The 21573-nt window shown below is 35.3% G+C and overlaps 4 protein-coding genes and 1 long non-coding RNA gene across 23 annotated transcripts; all 5 read right to left on the reverse strand.

The window, feature by feature from the left end:
* Positions 1 to 464: 464 nt before the first annotated feature.
* On the reverse strand, positions 465 to 1989 carry LOC105159364 (peroxidase 64). Its single transcript, XM_011076405.3, has 4 exons — positions 1747 to 1989; positions 1456 to 1644; positions 1207 to 1369; positions 465 to 1055 (listed from the first exon to the last, which is right to left on the reverse strand). Exons 1-4 carry the CDS (start codon positions 1954 to 1956, stop codon positions 658 to 660), a joined length of 960 nt encoding a protein of 319 aa, XP_011074707.1. The 5' UTR covers positions 1957 to 1989; the 3' UTR covers positions 465 to 657.
* Positions 1990 to 3791: 1802 nt separating this feature from the next.
* LOC105159365 (expansin-A11) lies at positions 3792 to 5272 on the reverse strand. Its single transcript, XM_011076406.3, has 3 exons — positions 5056 to 5272; positions 4636 to 4957; positions 3792 to 4472 (listed from the first exon to the last, which is right to left on the reverse strand). Exons 1-3 carry the CDS (start codon positions 5201 to 5203, stop codon positions 4166 to 4168), a joined length of 777 nt encoding a protein of 258 aa, XP_011074708.2. The 5' UTR covers positions 5204 to 5272; the 3' UTR covers positions 3792 to 4165.
* A 2227-nt stretch (positions 5273 to 7499) lies between these two features.
* On the reverse strand, positions 7500 to 9912 carry LOC105155231 (monooxygenase 2-like). The gene is made up of 6 exons (XM_011071101.3): positions 9653 to 9912; positions 9425 to 9571; positions 9254 to 9322; positions 8595 to 8760; positions 8271 to 8502; positions 7500 to 8189 (listed from the first exon to the last, which is right to left on the reverse strand). The coding sequence occupies exons 1-6, from the start codon at positions 9730 to 9732 to the stop codon at positions 7645 to 7647; spliced, it is 1239 nt and encodes a 412-aa protein (XP_011069403.3). The 5' UTR covers positions 9733 to 9912; the 3' UTR covers positions 7500 to 7644.
* Positions 9913 to 11257: 1345 nt separating this feature from the next.
* LOC148788884 (uncharacterized) lies at positions 11258 to 16031 on the reverse strand. 10 transcript variants are annotated; one of them, XR_016064604.1, is made up of 6 exons: positions 15885 to 16031; positions 15557 to 15629; positions 15342 to 15431; positions 15092 to 15185; positions 14385 to 14452; positions 11258 to 11456 (listed from the first exon to the last, which is right to left on the reverse strand). It is a non-coding gene; the product is annotated as an uncharacterized LOC148788884 (long non-coding RNA). The 10 variants fall into 10 exon arrangements; XR_016064603.1 differs by having other exon boundaries at positions 15557 to 15606; positions 15701 to 16029; XR_016064602.1 differs by having other exon boundaries at positions 15701 to 16029.
* A 1784-nt stretch (positions 16032 to 17815) lies between these two features.
* LOC105159368 (uncharacterized) lies at positions 17816 to 21553 on the reverse strand. Of its 10 annotated transcripts, none has more exons than XM_011076414.3 (10): positions 21422 to 21553; positions 21255 to 21277; positions 21002 to 21134; positions 19916 to 19996; positions 19742 to 19830; positions 19540 to 19614; positions 19240 to 19301; positions 19090 to 19158; positions 18767 to 18946; positions 17816 to 18215 (listed from the first exon to the last, which is right to left on the reverse strand). In XM_011076414.3, exons 3-10 carry the CDS (start codon positions 21122 to 21124, stop codon positions 18136 to 18138), a joined length of 759 nt encoding a protein of 252 aa, XP_011074716.1. In that variant the 5' UTR covers positions 21125 to 21134; positions 21255 to 21277; positions 21422 to 21553; the 3' UTR covers positions 17816 to 18135. The 10 variants fall into 10 exon arrangements, with proteins under 10 accessions (XP_011074716.1, XP_020548593.1, XP_020548594.1 ...); XM_020692934.2 differs by having other exon boundaries at positions 21002 to 21137; positions 21422 to 21551; XM_020692935.2 differs by having other exon boundaries at positions 21002 to 21137; positions 21244 to 21277; positions 21422 to 21547.
* Between the last annotated feature and the right edge of the window lie 20 nt (positions 21554 to 21573).

Genomic DNA, 21573 nt, shown 5'->3' on the forward strand with positions numbered 1-21573 from the left:
TACACTTAGACCCTATAGAAAATGTGAAATTACACTTGCCTCCAAAAAAATTCCAAAATTATACTTATAACTCATCCAAAAATTCATTGTTTATAACCTCCTTTCGTTATGGTTTACACGAAAAATACTAAAGTTAGCAAAAAATTACTTAAATTCTTTTACTCCTTATTTAATATTTTCATGTAATAATTTTCTACACCTCACTCCATATATATATATATATATATTTTATATTTATCCCCTTACAAATACAAATATACATGTGAATGTTAGATGAGGGACAAAATTTAAAATTTATGTAATTTTTTTGTTGATATTAGTATTTTTCTTCCAACTCCTAATGAAAGAAGGTCAGTTGTAAATAGAGAATTTTTGAAAAGGGTATAAGTATAACTTTAAAGAAAAAATTCAAAAAATACATAATTTCATTTTTTTAAGGAGGTTTAAGTATAATTACCCTTAAATAAATTAAAATTCAAAATACATTATTTTGTTTTCACCATGCTTTAACATCTCTATTTTTACATCATAAAAATTACGAACTCCAGAAATTTCCACCCTTTTTTCTCTCAAACGCTATTAAACACTCAACCAAAAACCCCAAAGAATAGAATGAAAAACACAAACAACCACCAATCTTGATAAAAAAAAAAATGATCAATTAACGACTCCACAATCTAGTCTAACTTCAGTCCCACCACCAGAAATGCTGCTCATCTTGATCATAGAGTTCACAAATGCCTCAAAGAACACATTTTCAGAGCCTGCAAATTTCTTGACCAATGCCTTAGTTCTGGAATTAGTGAGCAGGGCCTGATCAGAGGAGAAAATGCTCTTTCCTTGGAGTAGCAATTTGTAGTATGCATTGTCAAACACTGTGGGGGTAGAATCCAAATTGGCACCAGCATTCTTGGCCTTGTTGTTCACAGGGCAAACCTGCCTTAGCTTGCCTGCAAACGATTGGTCCATCGACGGGTCGACATCTGTTACTTTGTTGAAGTTGTGGATTCTGTTCTGGAAGGATGAACAATGGGAGAAACCAAGTGTATGCCCTCCTGCATACAAATCCTTGGTTAATTTCCTATGTATTGTATGTGATGATTTTAAAATAAGTTCCCTTTGAAGTTTCAAGATCAGCTAAGAATCTTTATGCATGTAAAGTGAAGAAATACATAGCTTGATAAGGTTCAGATAGTTGATAATAACCTGAAAGTGCCACTAAATCATCCAAAGAAAGGCCTCTTTGGGAGAAGCTCTGCTTCAACTGAGATATATTGAAGGTGGGGACAGGCAACTTTCTTGTGTCAATAGCCTTTGAAATTCGTCCATCTTTCCTACCTTTTGGCACATCCCAAGTGGGACCTCCAGACTAACACATACATCAAGTTTCAGACCAATCAAACACATATAAACAAACTCTACTGATTAAGTTAGTTTGTAAGTTTAATTTCTTACGAGTACAACAGCATCCCTTGCAGCAAGGGCTAAGATGTCGGCACAAGAGACCACACCAGGGCACTTCTTCTCCAGTTGCTTCTTTGCTTGATCAATGACATAGAGTGCATGCAATGAAATGTTTGGAGGCCCATCCTTTTCAGCTTTGTTCTTGCCCTTGGAATTTAGCAGCACGGAAGCATCACAACCCTTCAATGACAATCACAAATCGTCAAGCCAATGTTAGCATATTGAGGAAGAGTGCACTGGAAAGAAATACAGGGTAATGTATGAAGAATTTGTTTAGCATACTCTGATGAAGCAGTCATGGAAATGTGTCCTGAGTAGGGCTGCTGGAACTGTTTTGTCATTCATCGTGGCTTTACGCATAACGTTTGTGACGATGGAGTCGGCTGTAGGGCATGTTTGGTGATAGTAGTTTACACTCAGTGCATCAGTAGAGCTCAGGTGTGATGAATAAACAAGAAAGATTGTAACAAAGAAAAGAAAGATGGCTGCCATGGTATTAGCATGCACAGTCAATGAGGGTTGAACAAGTCCTAAAGGGTATTTGAAGGAGATCATCCAACCACCCCCACCATCCCCACCCCCCGGGGGGTGGGGGTGGCATGTTTGGTGGCTAGAACCACTTTGAAGAATTCCCATATTAAGATACAGCCATGAGCATTGTTAGTCTTCTTTGCTCAGCAAGTCATTTTGCTTCAAGTATGAAATAATATTCCATTTGGCTACGAATTCTTGCAGAAATGTGGAGAGAACCAGAAATAAAATTATTTATATGTAGTTGGTAGCAACTGCAATTTTCACAAAAAAAAGATAAGTATGATTAAGCTATACTTCATAACTAATTCATTTGGAGGGTTCAAATTGATTCATATCAAATCTACCGGAGAAACTGAGGCTAAAAGGGTAATTACCTCTTTTGTTCTAGGCCTGTAAAATACTATAATTGATCAGGTACCCTACTCATGAATCATCTAAAATAAGATTATGCTAATAAAGGGGAAACTATTGGTGGATAGGTTCAACAAATAAAAGGGACATGTCTTTGATAAGGTTATGTGTGATTTTGTTAAAAAAAAAAGTTTATTAATAATGATGCTTACAATTTGATTATTGCCCAAATATTATTCGTATTGGTTTTGTATGACCATCAAGATTTTTGTCTTGAAAATGCACCTTTCTAGGCTGGAGGGCTTTGAAACTTATAAACAACTCAAGCTCTCATCTGCATATGATGTTAGACGTCCGCCTACGTTATTAGCCCCCAAAAAGAAACTTGAAATGTGTTTTTGTCCTGAAAATGAACCTTCTCAGGGAGGAAAAATATCAGAGCTTATAAGTCAGTTAAGTACTTTATCTGCCATCTATATTGAAAATCTACCTACATCATTACCCCCAAAAAAATGGCTTGAAAATGTATATGACCTCGTTCCTAAAACAAGCCCCAAACTGCTCTATCAATACTCAAGTTTTCCTTACTCTTGTTTGTATCTAAATCACACAAAAGATTGAACAATAAAGCGGAAACAAAATGATCTTTTTCATTATATTAAATAAAAAGCTTAGGAATAAAGGATATATTATATGCTCAATTTAGTTTGTATCATTTGCTTCCTTTCCACATTTTCAACCGTCGATTACTCATCATTCTGTTAGGAAATGGATCGGGTCAAGATGGACAACAGCGGAATATGAAGGCGATAAAAGACACACGAATTTGTTAACCCAGTTTGGATATAAATCCTACGTTTGGGGGCGATACCAAGCCAGGAGAAAACACTCAAAGAGGAGGAAAATTGAGGTAATACAACACACACACACACACTAGTATGTAAGTCTTCACCACACGTGAAAGACAACACTCACTCTCGTCTCAACTCTTTCTTTTATCTCTCGATTACACAGAGAACTTATATATTTTTCTCTCTACTCTACTCTACGAAACAATGTTAATAAGAGTAGTATTTATAGCCATGACTTATCCTTTTCCAACTCAACTTGGGATTTCTAAGTTGAATCGGGTTATCCTTCTCCAACTCAACTTGGGATTTCTAAGTTGAATCGGGTTATCCTTCTCCAACTCAACTTAGGATTTCTAAGTTGAATCGGTCATCCTTGACTTCTTCAAATCAATCTTCATAATTTAACACATTCGGTTATGTGATTCATTTAATGAATTATTGCCAATTTCTTTACAAGCCCAAGTCTTAGGCCTAATAAATATTTATGAAGCAATTACGGCTTGGGCCTAGGACTGTGAACTAGCCTCTGCCCATTTTGGGTCAAACTCTAAAGCATTTTCATAACCATGAAGCCCAAAAAGTGATCGAAAATTTAAAACAAAAAATACATATGTATGTCTTTCTCATACTATGATTACAAGAATTGCATGCAACAATAGAAAACAAGCAATACAAAGCTTCGTGCTACCGTACTTCTTATTTCGGGTATGAATGTATATTTAAATATAATTGAAATTGGAAAACAAAGACGACTAAATACAAAGTGCCCACCAATTTCCCTTCTAGTTTAAGGCTCGAGTTCATCGGTCCGTTCCCATCGCGAACAAAATAAAACAACAACAAAGTACAATTCGTGTAGCGCAAAATAACGTTGGCGGGCTGCTTTTGGTAAAATAGTAAGCACGCCGCGGCCGGCAAAATACCAAAGCCCAAAACCACCAAGAACTCGAGGGCCCATATTTAGCTCAGAATTGGATTGGGCTCGAATACGTCTGTCCGAAAGCCCAATTAGATGGGACAACGTTTGAGAACGTTTTTGTAACGCCGTCAGTTGTTGTGACCATGAAGGAGATTGATTGGCCATTGAGGTAAGCATTGGACTGCCAATTTGCACCCCAATTTCTGGACATAGCCATCCACCCCGTTTTTGAGCCCTTGATTTGGACTGATCTAATGGATCCAGCATTTCCCACGTTGCTGATCATCACTAGCTCAAAGTAGTCCCTACCGTTGATCGTGAATCTGACTCCACCGTGCTTCTTGCAAGGAACCCTGCACCGTAACCATGGGAATATCAACTATTAAACTTTACACAATATAAAGGGTGGAAAAAAATAAAACAAAACATTCATACCCTTGTGTTAGTAATAAAAAAGTGAACTGACAAAATTATCCTTTTTTCATTAATATAACATATAGAAATAATTTAGCAAACCTTTGGTAGAGGACGGGCACGATACCGCCTCTATAGATACCAATCTTCTCCCAAGCCGGTTGAGCCATGTCGAAATGCTGGCGGGGCGGGTTGCACCATCCCCCGTTGTCGCTAGGAAGAGCGTAATTCGGAGGGCAGAAGTTTGTGGCGGTGATGGTTACGGACATGCCCTTCTTGCACCATTGAGGGTCAGCATTGTAATCACACATTATCTTGTAGCACTGCCCACATGATGCCCCGTCGTTGAACAATGCTGTGCTCAACGCTGCCGTTCTAGTACCGTACCCAGACGAATACAAGTTCCCATATCCACAAGCACCCCCTACCACAAAATGTAAAAAAATGATTCATGTCAAAAACTCGTTTCTTGATCAATTTAATAATCTTTTCAGGACATAACTGTAAGAAGATTAAACTTACCCATTGTGCCGGAAGCATCGCTGCCTCCGTAGAATGTGGCATGAGCTTGAGTCCATCCGGACGGCGAGATGGCATCAGCGTTCATCATAAGACAACATAATCCGACTATGATCACAAGAGGGAGAACACAATTTCGAGACATTTTCATTTGTTGTTTTTTGTTTTGAGGATGAGAGAATTGTTGGTAGTTATGTGGGACTTTATTGCAAAAGTGAAGAGGAATGTGTAGGGAGTTAAATAGGTAGAAGAAGAAGGTGGTCACATGTGACAGAGCAGCATTTAAAAATTGAATTATCTCTGAGAAATCTGAATCTCATTCAATTATTCCCACGTTCTCTTCCCATTCCCACATGGATCTACCCACAGAGGAGCCGTGAACACATCAAATTTCCACACCTCTAATCCAATTATTCAGTTTTCCTGTATATATTTCTTTAAAGCCACTACCTGTCCCTATATGTATGAAAAAAACACATAGTAAAACGAGACAGTTACATCACACATCTTTTTAAGGTTTCCCCATATTATAAAAACGTTTTCTATCTCGAGAGATTGTGCTAATACTGACTGTAGTCGCGTTTTAAGTTACAAATTCTGTTTGGATATCCGATTTTTTTAGAAGAATCATAGTTTTATAAATAATTATTTAAAAAAGAAAAAAGAAAAAGAACATTAAGTTGGCATGTGCTTTATTTGACCACATGTGGGACAGCCCCATATTCTCATGTGCAGCGCACATGCGTTTGGACATTATACGATGACGTGTTGTTATCGTCTCTGCCGCAAGCAGTTTTTACAGTTGGCTGTAATTAATGCAATGTGTGTTAGAACAACAGTTCATTTGCATTATTGAAGTGTGTTACTTTTGTTGTTAAGACCCATCAGATGTTTTCTTTAACACACTAATCCAGAAGTCGGTTTATTCCTGTTTAGATCTTCTCCATGAGACCTAGCATTTGCTGGAAACACAATTCAAGATCAATTTCTATTGGAATAATTTAACGTCAATTATAGTAAAATCTCAACTAACAACTATATATAATTAGGGTGTTTGTAAGAATTATGAAATTACAATTTTACTCCCTTGCCAAAATAGTTGGATTCGCAATCGCTGAATTTGAATGTCATGATGGGACGAGCTAAACTATGTCCAAATTTAAAAGGTGTAATATATTTTGCACTTGTGAGTTATGCATTTTGTTTTATTTATATTCCTAAAGTGCGAAAGGTAACAAAAACATCATTGACAAAATAATTTGAAGACAAAAATTCCCTTCTTACTTACCTCTATACTTTTCTATTTTACTTCCTAAAATATGTTTTATTAAAATATCTCCCCCGAACTACTTTTAGTAATTTAAAATTTTATCGAACACAAAAATATTTATAAGCTCAATATATGCAAATATATTTTACAAAGTAAACAAATTATATTTTGAAAAGTATATGTAAATATGTGATTCTATACCCAGTATAAAAATTATAAATTTTGATCAATGTATATTTTAAATAAAAAATTTATAATATCTCAAATTATATTTAGTAGAATGATTGTAATAGAGATATTTTAGGGGTGTAAATAATAAGGCATTTTCTTCATAAAAAAATTAATGTATATCATGAGGGGCCATTTTATTACGTTTATAGTTCAAGGGTGTAAATGGACTTTATACATAGTTTAGGAGTGCAAAGTGTATTTAACCTAAATTTAAAGTATGAGTTTGATTAAAAAGAAAAGACGTTTTTTTTCACAAATGACGATTATGATACCGCAATATCAATTTTATTGTTATCCCAATAATATCTCTAAGTTGATTTTTTTTCTTTGCTTTATTTCTTTTTTAGAAATATAATGTGTTGGTTTATATATATATATATATATATATATTATTTATACTATATTTTAAAACGTAAAAATATTATTTATTATATGAACGCAGAGACGGAGTACCACAACGACTGATTTTCCTTATAAAATAAGGAAGAATATACTGATAGGAGTAACAAGTTAATGAATGCATCGCATTTTGATGAACTTTGGCATGTGAAGATGGCAGCATTTAAGTCAAGGGCATGAGGTCATGGCAGAGATTATTACCATAATTTATGAAGCAGATTGCAGAAGCAAAAACTGAGAACCGAATGCCAATGATTGGAATTATGAGTTAGGTGAAAATGTTATTAGTTATCACCTTATAAAAGGTAAAGTGGACTAAACATCCAAAGACCCTCTTTTGGTAGATTTCATACATTTCTGCAATAATGTTGCATAGTTGTTCAAAGGATAGTCCAAGTGGGAATTTTGACAGCTAGTTATTCAGTATAGACAGCAGAACATGATTCTTAGGGAATGGGAATTATCATGTGCATTGTAGACAAGGATTACTAATTATTTAGAATATAGAACAGAATTTCATTGGGAAAAACAAAAAGCAACCAGGAGATGAATAAAACGCATTATGTGGGCTTGGTATCTCAAATAAAATTTCATCAACTGTCAAAATACTAACATTTTTACCAAAAAAACCTACTTTTTCGGTAACTTATTAAGCATTGAGACTCAAATTTGTCGCTTCAGCGTTAACCGTTTCAAGAAACGATTAACTCCCCACAGTCAAAGTCAGCCATCCTCTCAAAAATACCAACAAGAAACTGAAACAGCAAGTTTTTCCTCAAGAACCTTATTACTTTGCTATCACTCTCTTGTATCAGGCCAACAACATATGCCGTGCTGATGAGACTGAAACTTCTCCATCTCCGCTCTTTTGAGTACTTCTCCAGACCCTTTTCCATCCTTACATAGTCTTCATCTTTTTCTTTGTCGTTGCAAGTTTGTTTTCTCAACAATGCTTCGGCCAGACATCTGGCAAGAATGATGCTGTCTTCTAAAGCTGAGCACCCTCCTTGACCTATATCCAGTGTCATGGGATGTAGGGCGTCACCAGCTACACAAACATTGTTTTTGACAATGTTTCCCTGCAAAATGTTCCATGGTTGTCTGAATTTTAGAGGAGCGCAGGAGATGCAGTCTAGCCCAGTTCTCTCCACGATATCCGATACATGTTTTGGTGCATCCCAGATATTGCTCATCACAAATTGCTTCATTTTCAGGGGATCTTGCTCATTTTCATCATCTGTGGCAAACATCAAGGAGTGATTCCCCCTTATATACACTACAAACATTTTATCCTAAAAGGAAATAACCATGGACCTACATGTGAAGAGTGACGGAGTGAAGGTGCAAAACCAGTATATGCTCTTTTGGTCACAGGGTATAAAACCATAACGCACACCTCCACCAAAGTAGGCATGGAACTTTGGCTCAAAGCCATGGCCATCCATGTACTCAACAAATCCTCTGATTGCCGATCGCCCAGCATTAACTGGATTCTGAAGCCCCAGCCATTTTGCCACCACTGAATTGACTCCATCACATCCAATCAACACCTTTAATTCAGAGCAGAACAAGACTTGTTAACTGAAAAACTCAAGAATCCACTCACCATTACTTCATTAGTATTGTTGACAAAAGAATTTACCTTAGCTCTAACATCAGTACCATCCGCAAGGTGCAGCAATTTGAGGCGACCTGATTCAACAATAGAAATAATCCTGGAAGAATACCTGATGGTTCCTTGTGGCAGTTCTCTCTCTAAATTTTCTAGCAAGTCTTTTCTTTTCACACAACGGCTTTCAAACATGTCACTGCATATCAAGCAGTGCTGATAACTGATAAGTGACATCCTAAAACCTTTTTCGAATAAATATTTCTAGCATCATTATAAAAACGGATGCTTATAGGCATAATCATATTGGTTCTTGGAATCCTATGCAGTCGTGAAGAACACTCTAGCTTGGTAGCAAAACCCTGCTCAAGCTTATAGAATCTGCAAACATTATCGTCTTATATATAACTGTTTTTCTTTAATGTACTAAGAGTGTTGTATTTACTTCTATTTATTTATTGTTCTCATCTTTTGGTCAGTCAAGTTCTATGAAATTCAAGTGGAATGATCATTATAATATTTAAGTCTGATTAAGACACAAGCACTGACTAATCAAGTTCTAATCCAGAGTCCAATTAAAGTTCTAGGTATACTATCTGTACGACAGCACTGGTACTAAATAAAACTTCACCAAAACATGAAGACATGAGTCCTACAAAAGAAAATCACGATTTCAACAACAATCCACTTACAATTTGAGGTCTGCATCACCACCTTGCTGCTGACTACGCAGGCTGGGATTCCGGGAACAGGCTTCAATACTAACAACAGAAATCAGTAAGAGCCGGTAAGCAGTGCTGATTTCACGAAAACCAACGGCAGAATTTCAGTATTACGGAGAGAGAGCAGAATACATGACATACCCTTGCATTCGGAGAGATCTGGCTCTGAGGGAGTCGCCAATACCAAGCGCATCAAGCGCTCTCCAGGCATTAGTCCACATGGTAAGCGCAAACCCAGTAATTCTGAGACCGTCTGATGATTCCAGAACCAGACTCCGAATTCCCAATCTGCGAAATCATTGAAATGATGCATCAAACGACGGCGAGAGTAAACAGGGTGGTTAACAGTACACTTGCATATGGTGATACCTGTGAAGTCCAAGAGCTGTAGAGAGTCCAGCTATGCCCGCACCCACTATAACAATGTCTTCATGGATTTCGGACTCCATTCGTCCAAGGAAAAGAGCAGTTAACGAGAGTGATTGGATGGGGAAGAGGTGTGGGATTGGATTGGGATTGGGAGGTAGGATGAAGAAGTGGCTGTGTTTTAAAGGTGGAAAAGGTGGGACATCTGTTTTGACTTCACTGGCGATTAGGCAATCAATGATTTGAGTGGGAGTGGGGAAGAGAAGAGCCGCCTGCACTGCACTGCAGTGTGCTGCTGACTGCTGATCGTTAGCGCAGCACCCATTGTTGAACTTGGATAGCAAGCAAAGCCGCAAATCAAGTGACGTGGTACACATCTTTTCTATTATTTATAGGAAAAAATTCAAGGGCCATGCGATCTTGAAAATATTACAAAAAAAAATTTATGAAAAATTAAATATCAGTTATATGTCATATGACATAAAAAAAAATTGAAAAAACCCTCCTAGGCTAAAGGTTGTGATACAATTTTACTAGAAGTAGAGGTCTGAAAATTATATTTTTTCGTCAATTTTGCCATTCTTTCTCCCATTTTAAAGTTACATCCACATATATAATATAGATAATTTAAAATTTTAAAATAATATATAAATATTTTATTGATAACAAAATATTATTTTATATATAAATATAATTATATTTAATATTTTTAATATAATATTATTTTAAAAACATAGCCTTCCATCGCACCCTCACCCTTGGGCGACAGTGGCACCTAACAGCTAGGGCGACAACGCAATGAGCAACACCATCACCCTCGACCTCAGTCGCCCATGGGGGGCGACAACATGCAAGCAGGGGATTTATAAATCATAACTATAATAATTATAATAATGTTATTTTTATTGTACATAACATAGGGATGATATTAATTCTACAAGAATTAATAGTAGTAGTTTAAGTGCTTTACTGATTATTTTTCTGTACTTGCTTGCATTCGAGGCAAAAATGAGGCGGCTTGGTATGGCAACTTGTGGGTGAAGGAATGGAATCATACTCCGATTGCTATGAAATTATTTTGTTTCAGACTGCATCAACAAGCTCTATTATAAGCCAACAGTCACGACAAATGACAACCCTCGAACACAAGATGAGCAGGCCATGAATGGTGCTTTCAGCTATGTCCTTCATTTTTGTTTTTCTTCACCAATTCAAAAGGAAAAGAACTTGGCGAAGTCGACTTGATTAATCGATGTTTACTTTGGCATCTCCAAAGGGAAAAGTGAATATTATATTATTTGTTTGATATATAAAATCCCATATTTAATGTTATTTAAAAGAGACATATAATTAATTTTTCTTGTTTAATAGTATTGTTTCAATTACTTTGTTCTTCATGTTAAAAGGTCAGTACTTGTGGTGCGAAATATAAAACGCCTTATTTCATCAAAGAAAAAAGAAAGAGAGTGGTTCTGGTTTTGCTTGTGATGAGTTAAAAGATTATGTTTTTAGGAGTTCTGAATTTTAATGTTTGATTATCAGTGCTTGAGGTACGACGAGTTGGATTGGGAAGGCTTAATTATGATTTATGAAATCAGGCAACATCTCTTGGAAGAAAATTTTCATTTCATTTTACAACAAACTAATCAAATTTATAGAGAAGGCCAAAGCTCCCTTGAACAAAGTATTTTAATTTACAACAATGTATCTTAACATTAGATAGCTGCATACGTCCTTCAACTCATCCCACGGAATGAAAAATTCTTCTCTTGTGTTGAGACATCTTCAACTTCAATTTAATATCAGCCTGAAAAAGATAAAAGGAAAAGAATGAGAAACATGCAACCCGTCTATACTCGAGTTGAGGGACTCTGAGTCTGTCATTGATTTGCCATGTGTGCTACTTAAATAACCTCGTCCTCCTAAGAGTTGTGCGGGACATCTAAGGTTTATGTAAGAAATTTAAACACTCCACTAAACACACCGGCTAAGATAATGTACTTTAACATCATTTAGAACCAAATGACAACCTACATATCGATCCATTTCTCTCTCTCCTCTTCTTCTATCTAAAAAAGTATTCTATGTTCCTATGCATTCCTTCTCTGTCAACTTCTCCCATGTCTGAAAATCCAAAAAGTTGGAAAACCATTGTGTTCTTTTTTTGTACACTTCAAAACCAAAAGTCTACTATAATTTCCATAAAAGCTCCACATTCTCACTATTTTAATTTGAAAAGAACAAGTATATAAATTTTTTAAGCCACCAAGAATACGATGGATGCAAAATAGTAAAGAATGCCTAATTGGAGAACAATTCTCCACCTTTCTGCAGATTTATTCCCAATTTATTCATTGAGTTGGGTTTTGTTTCAAGGTTTGCTTTTTAGAACTTTTCAATGTCATATATCTAAAATTTTGTACAAATTTTGCAGACCACCATATTTTGTCATGTTATTCACATCCGACTTTTGCAAGTGTATCATAATAAAATTTGTCGGAAAATCATTATTATACAAAACACAACTTAGTTTATTTGTGAACGTCATTAATAAAACATCAAATGCCAAAATATTGACGGTTGTCTACATGCCAATTTGATTCATTTATTTCCTGAATACATGTGCATTTGAATTGATAAATATGATAATTAAGACACACCTTTTTAAAAGTGCTCTCGACAACTTAAAAAACATTTAAATCATTAATCATCAAAACACGTGGAATTCATCAATTTATAGGGAAAAAGGTCCGGTGAAGAAAATTATAAAAACTATTTTGTTGAAAATTATAAAAACCATTTTGTTATCAAAGCAAAAATGAATTGGGCTTTTTTAGGAGTTCTGAAGCATTTATCTAAAAACATTCATCATAGGCTACTATCTGGATTAAAAAAAATTTGTGCACCACAAGGATGATTTGAGAAGAAAATAGTTGAAAAGAATATTAATTTATAAGCAACTTAATGCATGTGCAAGTGAAAAACTTGTTGAATTAGAAGAGAAAGAAAAAAGTGAAATACTTGTGGTAGGCACATGTTTTAGAAATGAAGGCATTTGATAAGAAAAACAAATTTGTTAATAAGTTCCTGAAAACAAAATCATAGTATTTCCAAGGTCTAAGATTATCTATTTGCCAAATCTGTGTTCCCAGAAAATCATTTCTCAAATTTGAGAATTATATAATATTGAACAAAGAGTTATCAAATCTCATTAAAAGAAAATAGAAGTGGCATGTAGACGACCGTCCTATATTTGGCATGATGTTCAATTATCAAAGTTCACAAATAAATAGTTTATGATTGTATAGTAAAGAATTTCTAACATATTTTTCTATGTTACACCTGCAAAAGTGAAGATGTCAAGAACATGACAACATGATTTTTTCTGCACATCCATACAAAATGATAAATAAACAACATCAAAAAATTCTAAAGCAAGCCCATGAAGAGAACCCCACAAAATGAATAAACCAAAAGTAAATCTTCAAAAAGTACGAAGTTATGTTCTTCATATTGGCATTCAACACTACACATGCATCCTTCGGATTCTTAGCAACATAAAAAATCCATATTCATGTTTCTTCCAAATTACAATAGTGATAACAAGGGCATTTCACAGAAACCACAGCAGGGCTTTAGGTTTTGAAGTTTACAAATTGTAAACACAATGGATTCAACATTTTTTGATTTTCAAATGTAGGAGAAGAACCAACAAGAGTAGAATGGAAAGGAACATGGATCACTTTTCAAATAGAAAAACAAATCGAGAGGAAACTATTGATACGGCGGTTGCCATTAGACTCTAAATGTTGTCAAAATGCATTATAGTAGCAACCAATGTGTGTTTTAGTCGAGTGCTTAAATTTTCTACTTAACCCTTTTGAATTCCACACAATTCATAAGAATCTGAGATTACTTTAGTTCGCACAAAATTGACAAACCAAAACCAGGCTCAGGCCCTCAATCTTCCAACAAACGAGTATAGATCTCCTACACTAAGTAAATAATTTGATACCATAAGTGCTTGTTATCTATATATCAAAATAAAATGGCTGTTATACATAGAACTGAAAAATGATTTCTCAAGTAAATTGATACCATTTTATAATTATATGCTATATGTGTTATGGACAAACAAAATCAGATATTGCCTCTATATCCTATAATATGGATTAAGACATAATTGTAAAAGAAACTAGGATATGAGAAAAGAACATAGATAATCATTGGGTGCGACTTAAACCTTAGCTCATAGAATACTCCAATTAAAGGGCATAACCGATATAGCAATGATACTTCATAAACAAGAAACTTTCTAGATCCAGGGGCATAAGAGACATAGCAAAAAATAGTTTATAACCAAGAAAGATGCAGACATAAGCAACAGTGCAAATTAAACAAAACTAAAGTTGATATGAACCAAGGACAACTAGTTCAGATAATTTGAGAAAATACCACTAACCTTTAACACAAAAAGAAAATCACTGTACCATTATAATCACAGATGTAAATATAATACTACAGGAGAGGTAGATATGTAACTATTATACATAAAACAGTCATAATTTGCTGAAATTTAACTTTCTTTCCTATCCCAATCCAGGGGATCAAAAATTCAAGCCAACCATACCATCAATTTCAATAAAGAGCAAGAGTCAAGTATTATGAATTCAGGTGAATATGCTTAGCATTAAGAATAAGAGAAAAATATAATTAAGATAAGAATATTAGTAACCTTGGCATACAATCAAACTGTCATCATCTTCATTCCTCCCAAAAGGATAGAAAGTAGTAAAATATGTCCTGCACTTTTGTGACAAAGCCACAATCACTATGCATATTTAATTCACAACAATTTGGTCACTGTAAACATTTCTTTAACCAAAGATGAAAAGTAACAGCGAAAGACACCAACATACAAACAGGAATGTGAAATGGAAAAATTGAACAGCAAAATGACAATGAACATTTTTTAAAAGGAATAAACAGTTGGAAGTTAAAATAAGATAGACAATGAAAAAAATCATATCCAAAATGATGTCTAGCACCAAAATCTTCAAAAACATGTCGCTTTTTTCTCTCTGCATCTAGAAAAATTCAACACACTTGAAACAAAAATTACAGATAAATTCATGGAAGTAAAACCTCTGGAACACAGGATTTAAAGATCAACCAAAATGGACAGAGCAATAGTCTTGTAGACAAAAGCACTGTAATAGTATCTCCACAAGTGAAAAAAACCATAAAGGGGAAAAAAACCAAGCCAGTAGACAAGAGAACCTATAAATTTATCAAACCACGAAACCATGCAACACAAAGAGTTCACATGTACAATAATTAATGTTTACTCTCTTCAAAATTCACTTATTTGCTAGTATACTATATCTATAATCGAACCCTAGAAAACAAAATTGAAAACAACAGATTGGGTTCAAATAATACCTCTTTGAATGCCAAGAACCAGGGAGTATAACCAATACGAAGCCTAACAATGGGGAATCTTCATGCAAAACTCCAAGATAAGAGGTGTTGAAAACTACAAAGTGACAAAAACTATTGAAGTTACACAAACAAATTGACAAAATGACGTCCAGAAATTATAACCCATACCAAATGCCTCATAAACATGCAACATTTCTATCTACATCAAGAAAAATTCAAAAATATTGGAAGGAAAATTAGGAACACAAACCTCCAGAATGCTTGAAGATCCAACCATAATGGACACCACAACAGTCTTGTCTGCAAAAGCACTACCTTAGTGGATTTTCCAAGATTCAAGCTGTCCTCAAGAAACAGAAGAAAAAAAAAACAAGAAAGAGAAAAAGAATCGATTAACTCCTCAAGAAAACATGAGAAAAAGAAAAATACAAGAAAGAACAAAAAGAACCGGGTAACTAATCATACCAAGAAACCATGCCACAAAATGAGTTCACATGTTCAGTAATCAAATTGTACTGCACCAAGATTCACTTGTTCCCTATATTATATCAAGAATCCAACCCTAATTCAAGAAAATTGAAAACAAGAAATTGCGTAGAAATACAATACCTCTTTAAACTCCAAGAAGAGAGGAATATAAGAAATGCAAAGCCTAACGATTGTGGAATATTCATGCACAACTTCAAGAAAAGAAGTGCTGAAAACCACAAGGATTTTGCATGCAATCAACAGATCATTTTTTAGAAACTCGACCCAACCCCTTCGACACACTTGAGAATTTCACCGCCCTTACAGTTTGGTTTTCTTCTATTCCTTGAAAATCTTGGCCCTTGGGTGGGGTTGATTTCCGATTGAAACAGACACTATGTGGAGAGAGGGAAAGAAGAAAAGGAAGAATAAATAGAGTGGAAGAAGAGACTCGTTATTAATCTCTCACAGTACGCGATCCTTTTTATATGTACTACAAAAAAGTGCTACTACAAAGGTGCGACTTCTACAGAAACTTCCCTCCTTTTTTTTTTTCTGAAAAACGCGACTCCAATAGAGAAATCCTCCAAACTCCCCTCGCCGAATTCGCCCGTCGTTGTAAGACCGCTCCTATTCTCTTTCCACTTTACATGGAATGTTTCTTTCTTTTTCTTTTTTGCATTATTGCTTGTGTTTTCGTCGCTTCATATTCTCAGAGTGCTTCATGTACAAATATTTTTAATTTTCAATGATTTCTTTTTTGTATTGTTACATGTAGAAAGAAATGAGTGATGTGGATAATCAATTGCTAGCAAAAATTAAGCAAGGAGGCTAGTTCTTTGTTGCAGTAAGTGGTATTTTTTTTTAGTATTCAAATTTTCTTTTTTTTTTTGAGTTATGGATCAGTTCAGTTGGATTTAGAAATAAAAAACAACTAAAGCCATGTTAGAACAAATAAAATATAATAGTTAAAAACGTTATTCACAATAAGAAATTTAAATAATAAATTTATAACGAGAATTATATCATAACACTTCTCAATCCAAAGGCAATTCACATCAGCGAGAGCGATCTCCATCGCCCATCACTACAATGGCGACAGCGCAATGAGCAACGCCGTCACCCTCGACCTCAGTCGCCCAGACGGGGGACGACAACGTGCAAGCAGGGGATTTATGAATTATAACTATAATAATTATAATAAATTTATTTTTATTATTATAATAATTATAATATTTTTATTTTTTATTACAAATAATTCTATTTTTCTAAATTTTAATCATTTATATAATATAATTCATCCAATATATCATCCAACTCATTTTCTAAAGCTACGTAAAACTGAAAAAACCACAAAAAATATTCAATATGTCATTTTTTCGGTTAACACTCAAAAATTCGGTCACCGAGGGACTAAATTTCATCAATTTCGAAAATGGATTTACAAAAACTTGAACATAATTATCAGACTAAAAAGTCAATATTGAGCATATTTAATGAACTAAAAAAGTAATTTTTTTATATGAAATTTTAATTTTATATATTATTGATATATTATAAGTATATTTTTTTTGCTTAAGTTGTCTAGAAGGGGCATTTTAGTCATTATTTCTAAAAGAAAATAGGCTCAGGTTGACTAGAGAGTGGTGTGAGTCTATACAGATTGTGCAAGGGCCTTCCGCAAGGCCTCTATAGAGATTGGCCTTCGTTTGGACCAATTGTGTCTTATAGAAATCACATTTAAATATAAAATATATTTAATTTGTCACCACTAATAAAAAAAAGTACCACTATTTTCATTGAATAAAAATAAATTAATTTAATACCACTAAAAATAAAAAATAAAATAACATAATCCAATCCGAAAATATCCTTCTTACCTATACAAAATTGCAAACCTACTCTTCCACTGCAAAATTTCCCTTCATTGGGTCCCTATTCATAAGGAGAAACTGCGCTGCCTCGTTCATGCGCATGCGTGTCTTCAAGCAAAATACACCTAGGAACCTGTAACAACTTCCTCATTCCAAGTACAGTTTACTCTAGTACCCTCTTTCCCCCTTCTCTCCCCTGCAATAAGTGTCCTTCAATTTGGAAATTCATACCTAGACATAAGACCATCAACTGGCCGCACTGTAGGAAAAAATAAGTTAAATACTGTAGGATTCTCCCTGTAGAAAAGGATTACGTGGGCGATGCATTCAGGACGGTGGATGCTAGAGAGAATGGAAAACAAAAACCAACACAACAAAGGAATTGAAAGAAAGACCATTTCTAAATAAATATCAACCTTATCCAGACTACAAATTAAAGAATGTGCTGCTCGCCAATCAAGTTACACTTGATTACAGCAACTAACAACTATAAATTTAAAAAGATAATGGTAAAAAAGAAAACAAAAAGGCTCACCACGCACACGCGGCCCCAAGTTAGTCTACAATGATTACAGATGACCTTCTACAGTTAATACTAGCAACGACTGTGAAAAGACATATAGCAAAGAAGCAAACATCCATCAACTCATTGACCATACTGTCCTGATACAAGAAGCACCAGAATTTGAACACCCAAGCACCTCAAGCAGCAGTAGCATTAACTGGACCATTAGACCTGAATCCACGACCCCTGCCACGAGTCCCCCTCCCACGGCCACGACCTGCAGCAGCAGGGTAATACAAGTAAATAACCATACCCAGAGCAGCATGACAACCATAGGATATAGTAGCAATAAAATGCAGCATGGAGCAGATACAGAATGATGATTTGTCCCATCATAGAAAGACACTTGCATACAAGGTGGATAGGTGGCAAACCCTCTCATTGAGTTAAAAGAGTCACCCAAAGAAATCTAAATGCTGAAAATGACAACCAAAGTGCATGAATGAAATAGGTTGTATGTAAAAGATCCATATCCCATTGTAACAAATCTCGGGCCTTCATCCTAATTTACAGAATATCATACACACAAGTTATCAGATTATTTGAAAGAAGGCTGAATACAGTTAACAAATATCAGAAGTAAATGGAAACAGAGACAAACCAGCAACAGGTCGAATACCCATTTTGGTGAAGCAGCATAAAAGGGAGGTGTGGATGATTGGGCTCCTAGTGACAACTGCTTCTTCCTATTTCTAGAGCATTTACTAGACAACTAGTCCTTGAAGAAGAGCTGGAAAACTAAAACTTAGAATAAATGAGCAGAAGTACCTCGAGGTGCTTCTTGATTGTAGCCTCCAGCATCATGTTGAACGTCCAACTGAGGACCATTGTACCCTCCCCTGTCACGACCACGGAAACTGCGACCCCTGCCTCGTCCTCTACCCCTGGCATATCCACGGTTGCGCTCATAGCCTCCGTCCTCATAATCAGCAGATAAAAATCCATTCCCTAAATTAAACAACAGCCAGTTTGTTCTTAATCAAATATAGGAAATCTACTTAAACTTCCTAAGTTAGATGCAGAAATCTAAAATCTCAAGCTCCTTGAGATTCAGATAATGTAAAATAAAAAGAAGATCAACCAATTCATACCAGGTGGGGCTCTCGGCCTCCCCCTCCCTCTACCACCCCGGCCTCTTCCTCGGGCAAGAGGTGACCCATCTATACAATTGAAACAAGTTGAATCATATTCATTGATGGAATATATCGAGAACAAGAACCAGAATCAGAACTGGAAACTACCTCCATCATAGTCGAGTTCCGTAGACACCTTCACCTGGTCAGCTGGTATTGGTGGTTGGTACCTACAGTACATAACAGACCGTCGTAATCCTACTTCCACAGATCCAATAGCATTAGGAGGAAAAAGAGCAATGTAAACAACAAAACCAAAATAGCATCTGGACTCGACAACTCTCAAAATCCATTAACTTAAAATCAACAAATTGCTACTCATAATATCCAGAGACCGATTCTGAGTTATTATGATTATTGGTTCCATGTTGTATTGCCACAAAGAAGGAAATGCAAACGACAACTTACCCAATATTTGACTTATCCAACTCCTTCTTTGAGAGGGTAATTGTGACCATTGATACTTTCCTTGTTGTTTCCAGACTGCAGATATTAGCAAAAATGTCAGAAAGGCCAGTCACATTTGTCAAGGTATAAAGTGACAGAATTATAACTCAGAAGTTTCAATATCATAATTTCATTTTCAGGGTTTAGTCAGAAGTGCCCTTACGTTTGGAGGCCTTCCTCCAGGGGTTCCCATGTGTCTGTGATGTCGGTGGATTGAATTGTTGTAATTTGGTGAAGACCAACAATTCTCCTCTAAATTAAAAAAATACATCATATCTTTAAATCACAAATCAAAAGTTAAAAATTAATAGTCGAGGGAAAAAGACTAGAGAGAGACCTTGATTAACTCCACAATTGTTACAGTTTTGTTGATGGCTCTGCCCATTGCCTTGAATACTATTTCATCTGAATTCTTTTCCTACAATCATTGCATGACATATTGCCGATGTCAGATGCTCTAGCATCCAAGAAGCATTTGTCAAATAATCTTCATGCAACAATTACATATTTGGACAAATAGAACGATAGGCATTCAATATCAAGTGACAACAATCTCAAGTAGAACCATTTAGATTGAATTATCAGAATATCCTATGAAGAAAGTTTTACTCTTAGATGAAAAAATATAACCATGCAATAGCAAAAGTTATGCAAATTTACAAGATATTTGAATACCAACAGAATGCAAGTCAAACAAATTAAAAAAAAAAAAAAGAAAAGAAACAGAAACCTCAAGTGAAAACGGAAAAGAGCACTCCAGGATATGTCACTAGAATTGTTTCTTCTAAATATCACCATTGAAAACGTAAAAATTTCAATATGTTTTCACCGAGAAACTAAAAGGTTAGAAATCACACTCCGTGGAAGATCCGCTCCAGTGCCCAAGATTAGGGAGGGAATTTGGGGCATATGAAGTTCACAGAAATTGGTTACCCCAGCACAAAACAATTGGGGCCTCAGTTCCATGACATCATTATATTGTCTGATAGTCAACCTTAACCTAGTATTACACAAGCATTTAGCACTCCCTGTGTATAACCAGTACCACCTTAAATCTGCACAAGTCCCATACAAGTATACAATATATCATATTATACCTCAATCAGCATTTTTATCTCTTAGAAAAATCATAACTTCTTGAGACGAAAAATCATTAGAAAAAAGCAAAGTGAAAACACGGCAACAGATAATATAATGTATATAACAGCAAAAGAAACGATGATCTAAAAAGCCACCCCGCTTAATTTGAACCAATTAGACATAAAATTTTTGTCAACAAATGAATAAACACAAAGGCTCAGACTAAACAACCGACTGCTATACTCAAAACACTACAGAAATCCAACGCTGAAACACATAAAACAGAACGCACAAAACACATCCTCGCACCAATTACACAAACATAATGAGCAAACAAACATACCTGAAGCAGAGTCATTGCATAAGTGATGTAGCTCCGCATCCTTCCTTGGCTTGTAATCCGAATTTCATTCTCATCAATAGGTGTCTCCACCTTTGGTTTCTCCACCTTCTGGTACCGATCCATGCTCCACAAGCTTCTTCAAAGTAATCAAATTAAACACAAAAGAATCAACAATCAAACATAAAAGAAACAGGAAAACCCTAAGCAAAAAATGGAAAGAGACAGAAAGAAGGAGCGATAACTAGGATTTTACTGGTGAATAGAAGAGCAGCAGATCTGCAAGTAATGGAATAAAAAGCAACTTTCAGTAACTAGTATTAGGATTTAACACACATATATATAAGTACCTGAGCAAGGTTTATAGATACTTATATATATATACACACGTAATATATGGAAAGATAAGATGATATTCTCCACCAACTGAAAGCCCTCTTCTCCGGCTTCGTATCTTCGTTACGCCCTGACCGCTCTGCTGCGTACTTCTCAAATATTATATATTCCCGGCGCGGAAGCTGTGCCCTAGTTCTTTTTAACCCTTTGAACCGGTTGTCAGTTTTATTTTTCTTTTA

Source organism: Sesamum indicum, linkage group LG3, assembly GCF_026168435.1.
Source record: "Sesamum indicum cultivar Baizhima isolate 11 linkage group LG3, ASM2616843v1, whole genome shotgun sequence".
NCBI classification, from domain to species: domain Eukaryota; kingdom Viridiplantae; phylum Streptophyta; class Magnoliopsida; order Lamiales; family Pedaliaceae; genus Sesamum; species Sesamum indicum.

What these genes read in the sequence shown, in the direction of transcription:
- LOC105159364 (XM_011076405.3), bottom strand. Translation starts at nt 1,956, where the DNA reads ATGGCAGCCATCTTTCTTTTCTTTGTTACAATCTTTCTTGTTTATTCA. An exon ending in TCCATGACTGCTTCATCAGA is followed by an intron (nt 1,645 to 1,746) that starts GTATGCTAAACA and finishes TTGTCATTGAAG; the next exon opens with GGTTGTGATGCTTCCGTGCT. An exon ending in TGATTTAGTGGCACTTTCAG is followed by an intron (nt 1,056 to 1,206) that starts GTTATTATCAAC and finishes ATTTGTATGCAG; the next exon opens with GAGGGCATACACTTGGTTTC.
- LOC105159365 (XM_011076406.3), bottom strand. Translation starts at nt 5,203, where the DNA reads ATGAAAATGTCTCGAAATTGTGTTCTCCCTCTTGTGATCATAGTCGGA. An exon ending in CGATGCTTCCGGCACAATGG is followed by an intron (nt 4,958 to 5,055) that starts GTAAGTTTAATC and finishes ATTTTGTGGTAG; the next exon opens with GGGGTGCTTGTGGATATGGG. An exon ending in GTGCCCGTCCTCTACCAAAG is followed by an intron (nt 4,473 to 4,635) that starts GTTTGCTAAATT and finishes GTTACGGTGCAG; the next exon opens with GGTTCCTTGCAAGAAGCACG.
- LOC105155231 (XM_011071101.3), bottom strand. Translation starts at nt 9,732, where the DNA reads ATGGAGTCCGAAATCCATGAAGACATTGTTATAGTGGGTGCGGGCATA. An exon ending in ACAGCTCTTGGACTTCACAG is followed by an intron (nt 9,572 to 9,652) that starts GTATCACCATAT and finishes ATGATTTCGCAG; the next exon opens with ATTGGGAATTCGGAGTCTGG. An exon ending in AGATCTCTCCGAATGCAAGG is followed by an intron (nt 9,323 to 9,424) that starts GTATGTCATGTA and finishes TTCTGTTGTTAG; the next exon opens with TATTGAAGCCTGTTCCCGGA.
- LOC105159368 (XM_011076414.3), bottom strand. Translation starts at nt 21,124, where the DNA reads ATGGATCGGTACCAGAAGGTGGAGAAACCAAAGGTGGAGACACCTATT. An exon ending in GAGGCCGAGAGCCCCACCTG is followed by an intron (nt 18,947 to 19,089) that starts GTATGAATTGGT and finishes TGTTTAATTTAG; the next exon opens with GGAATGGATTTTTATCTGCT. An exon ending in CAATCAAGAAGCACCTCGAG is followed by an intron (nt 18,216 to 18,766) that starts GTACTTCTGCTC and finishes CTGCTGCTGCAG; the next exon opens with GTCGTGGCCGTGGGAGGGGG.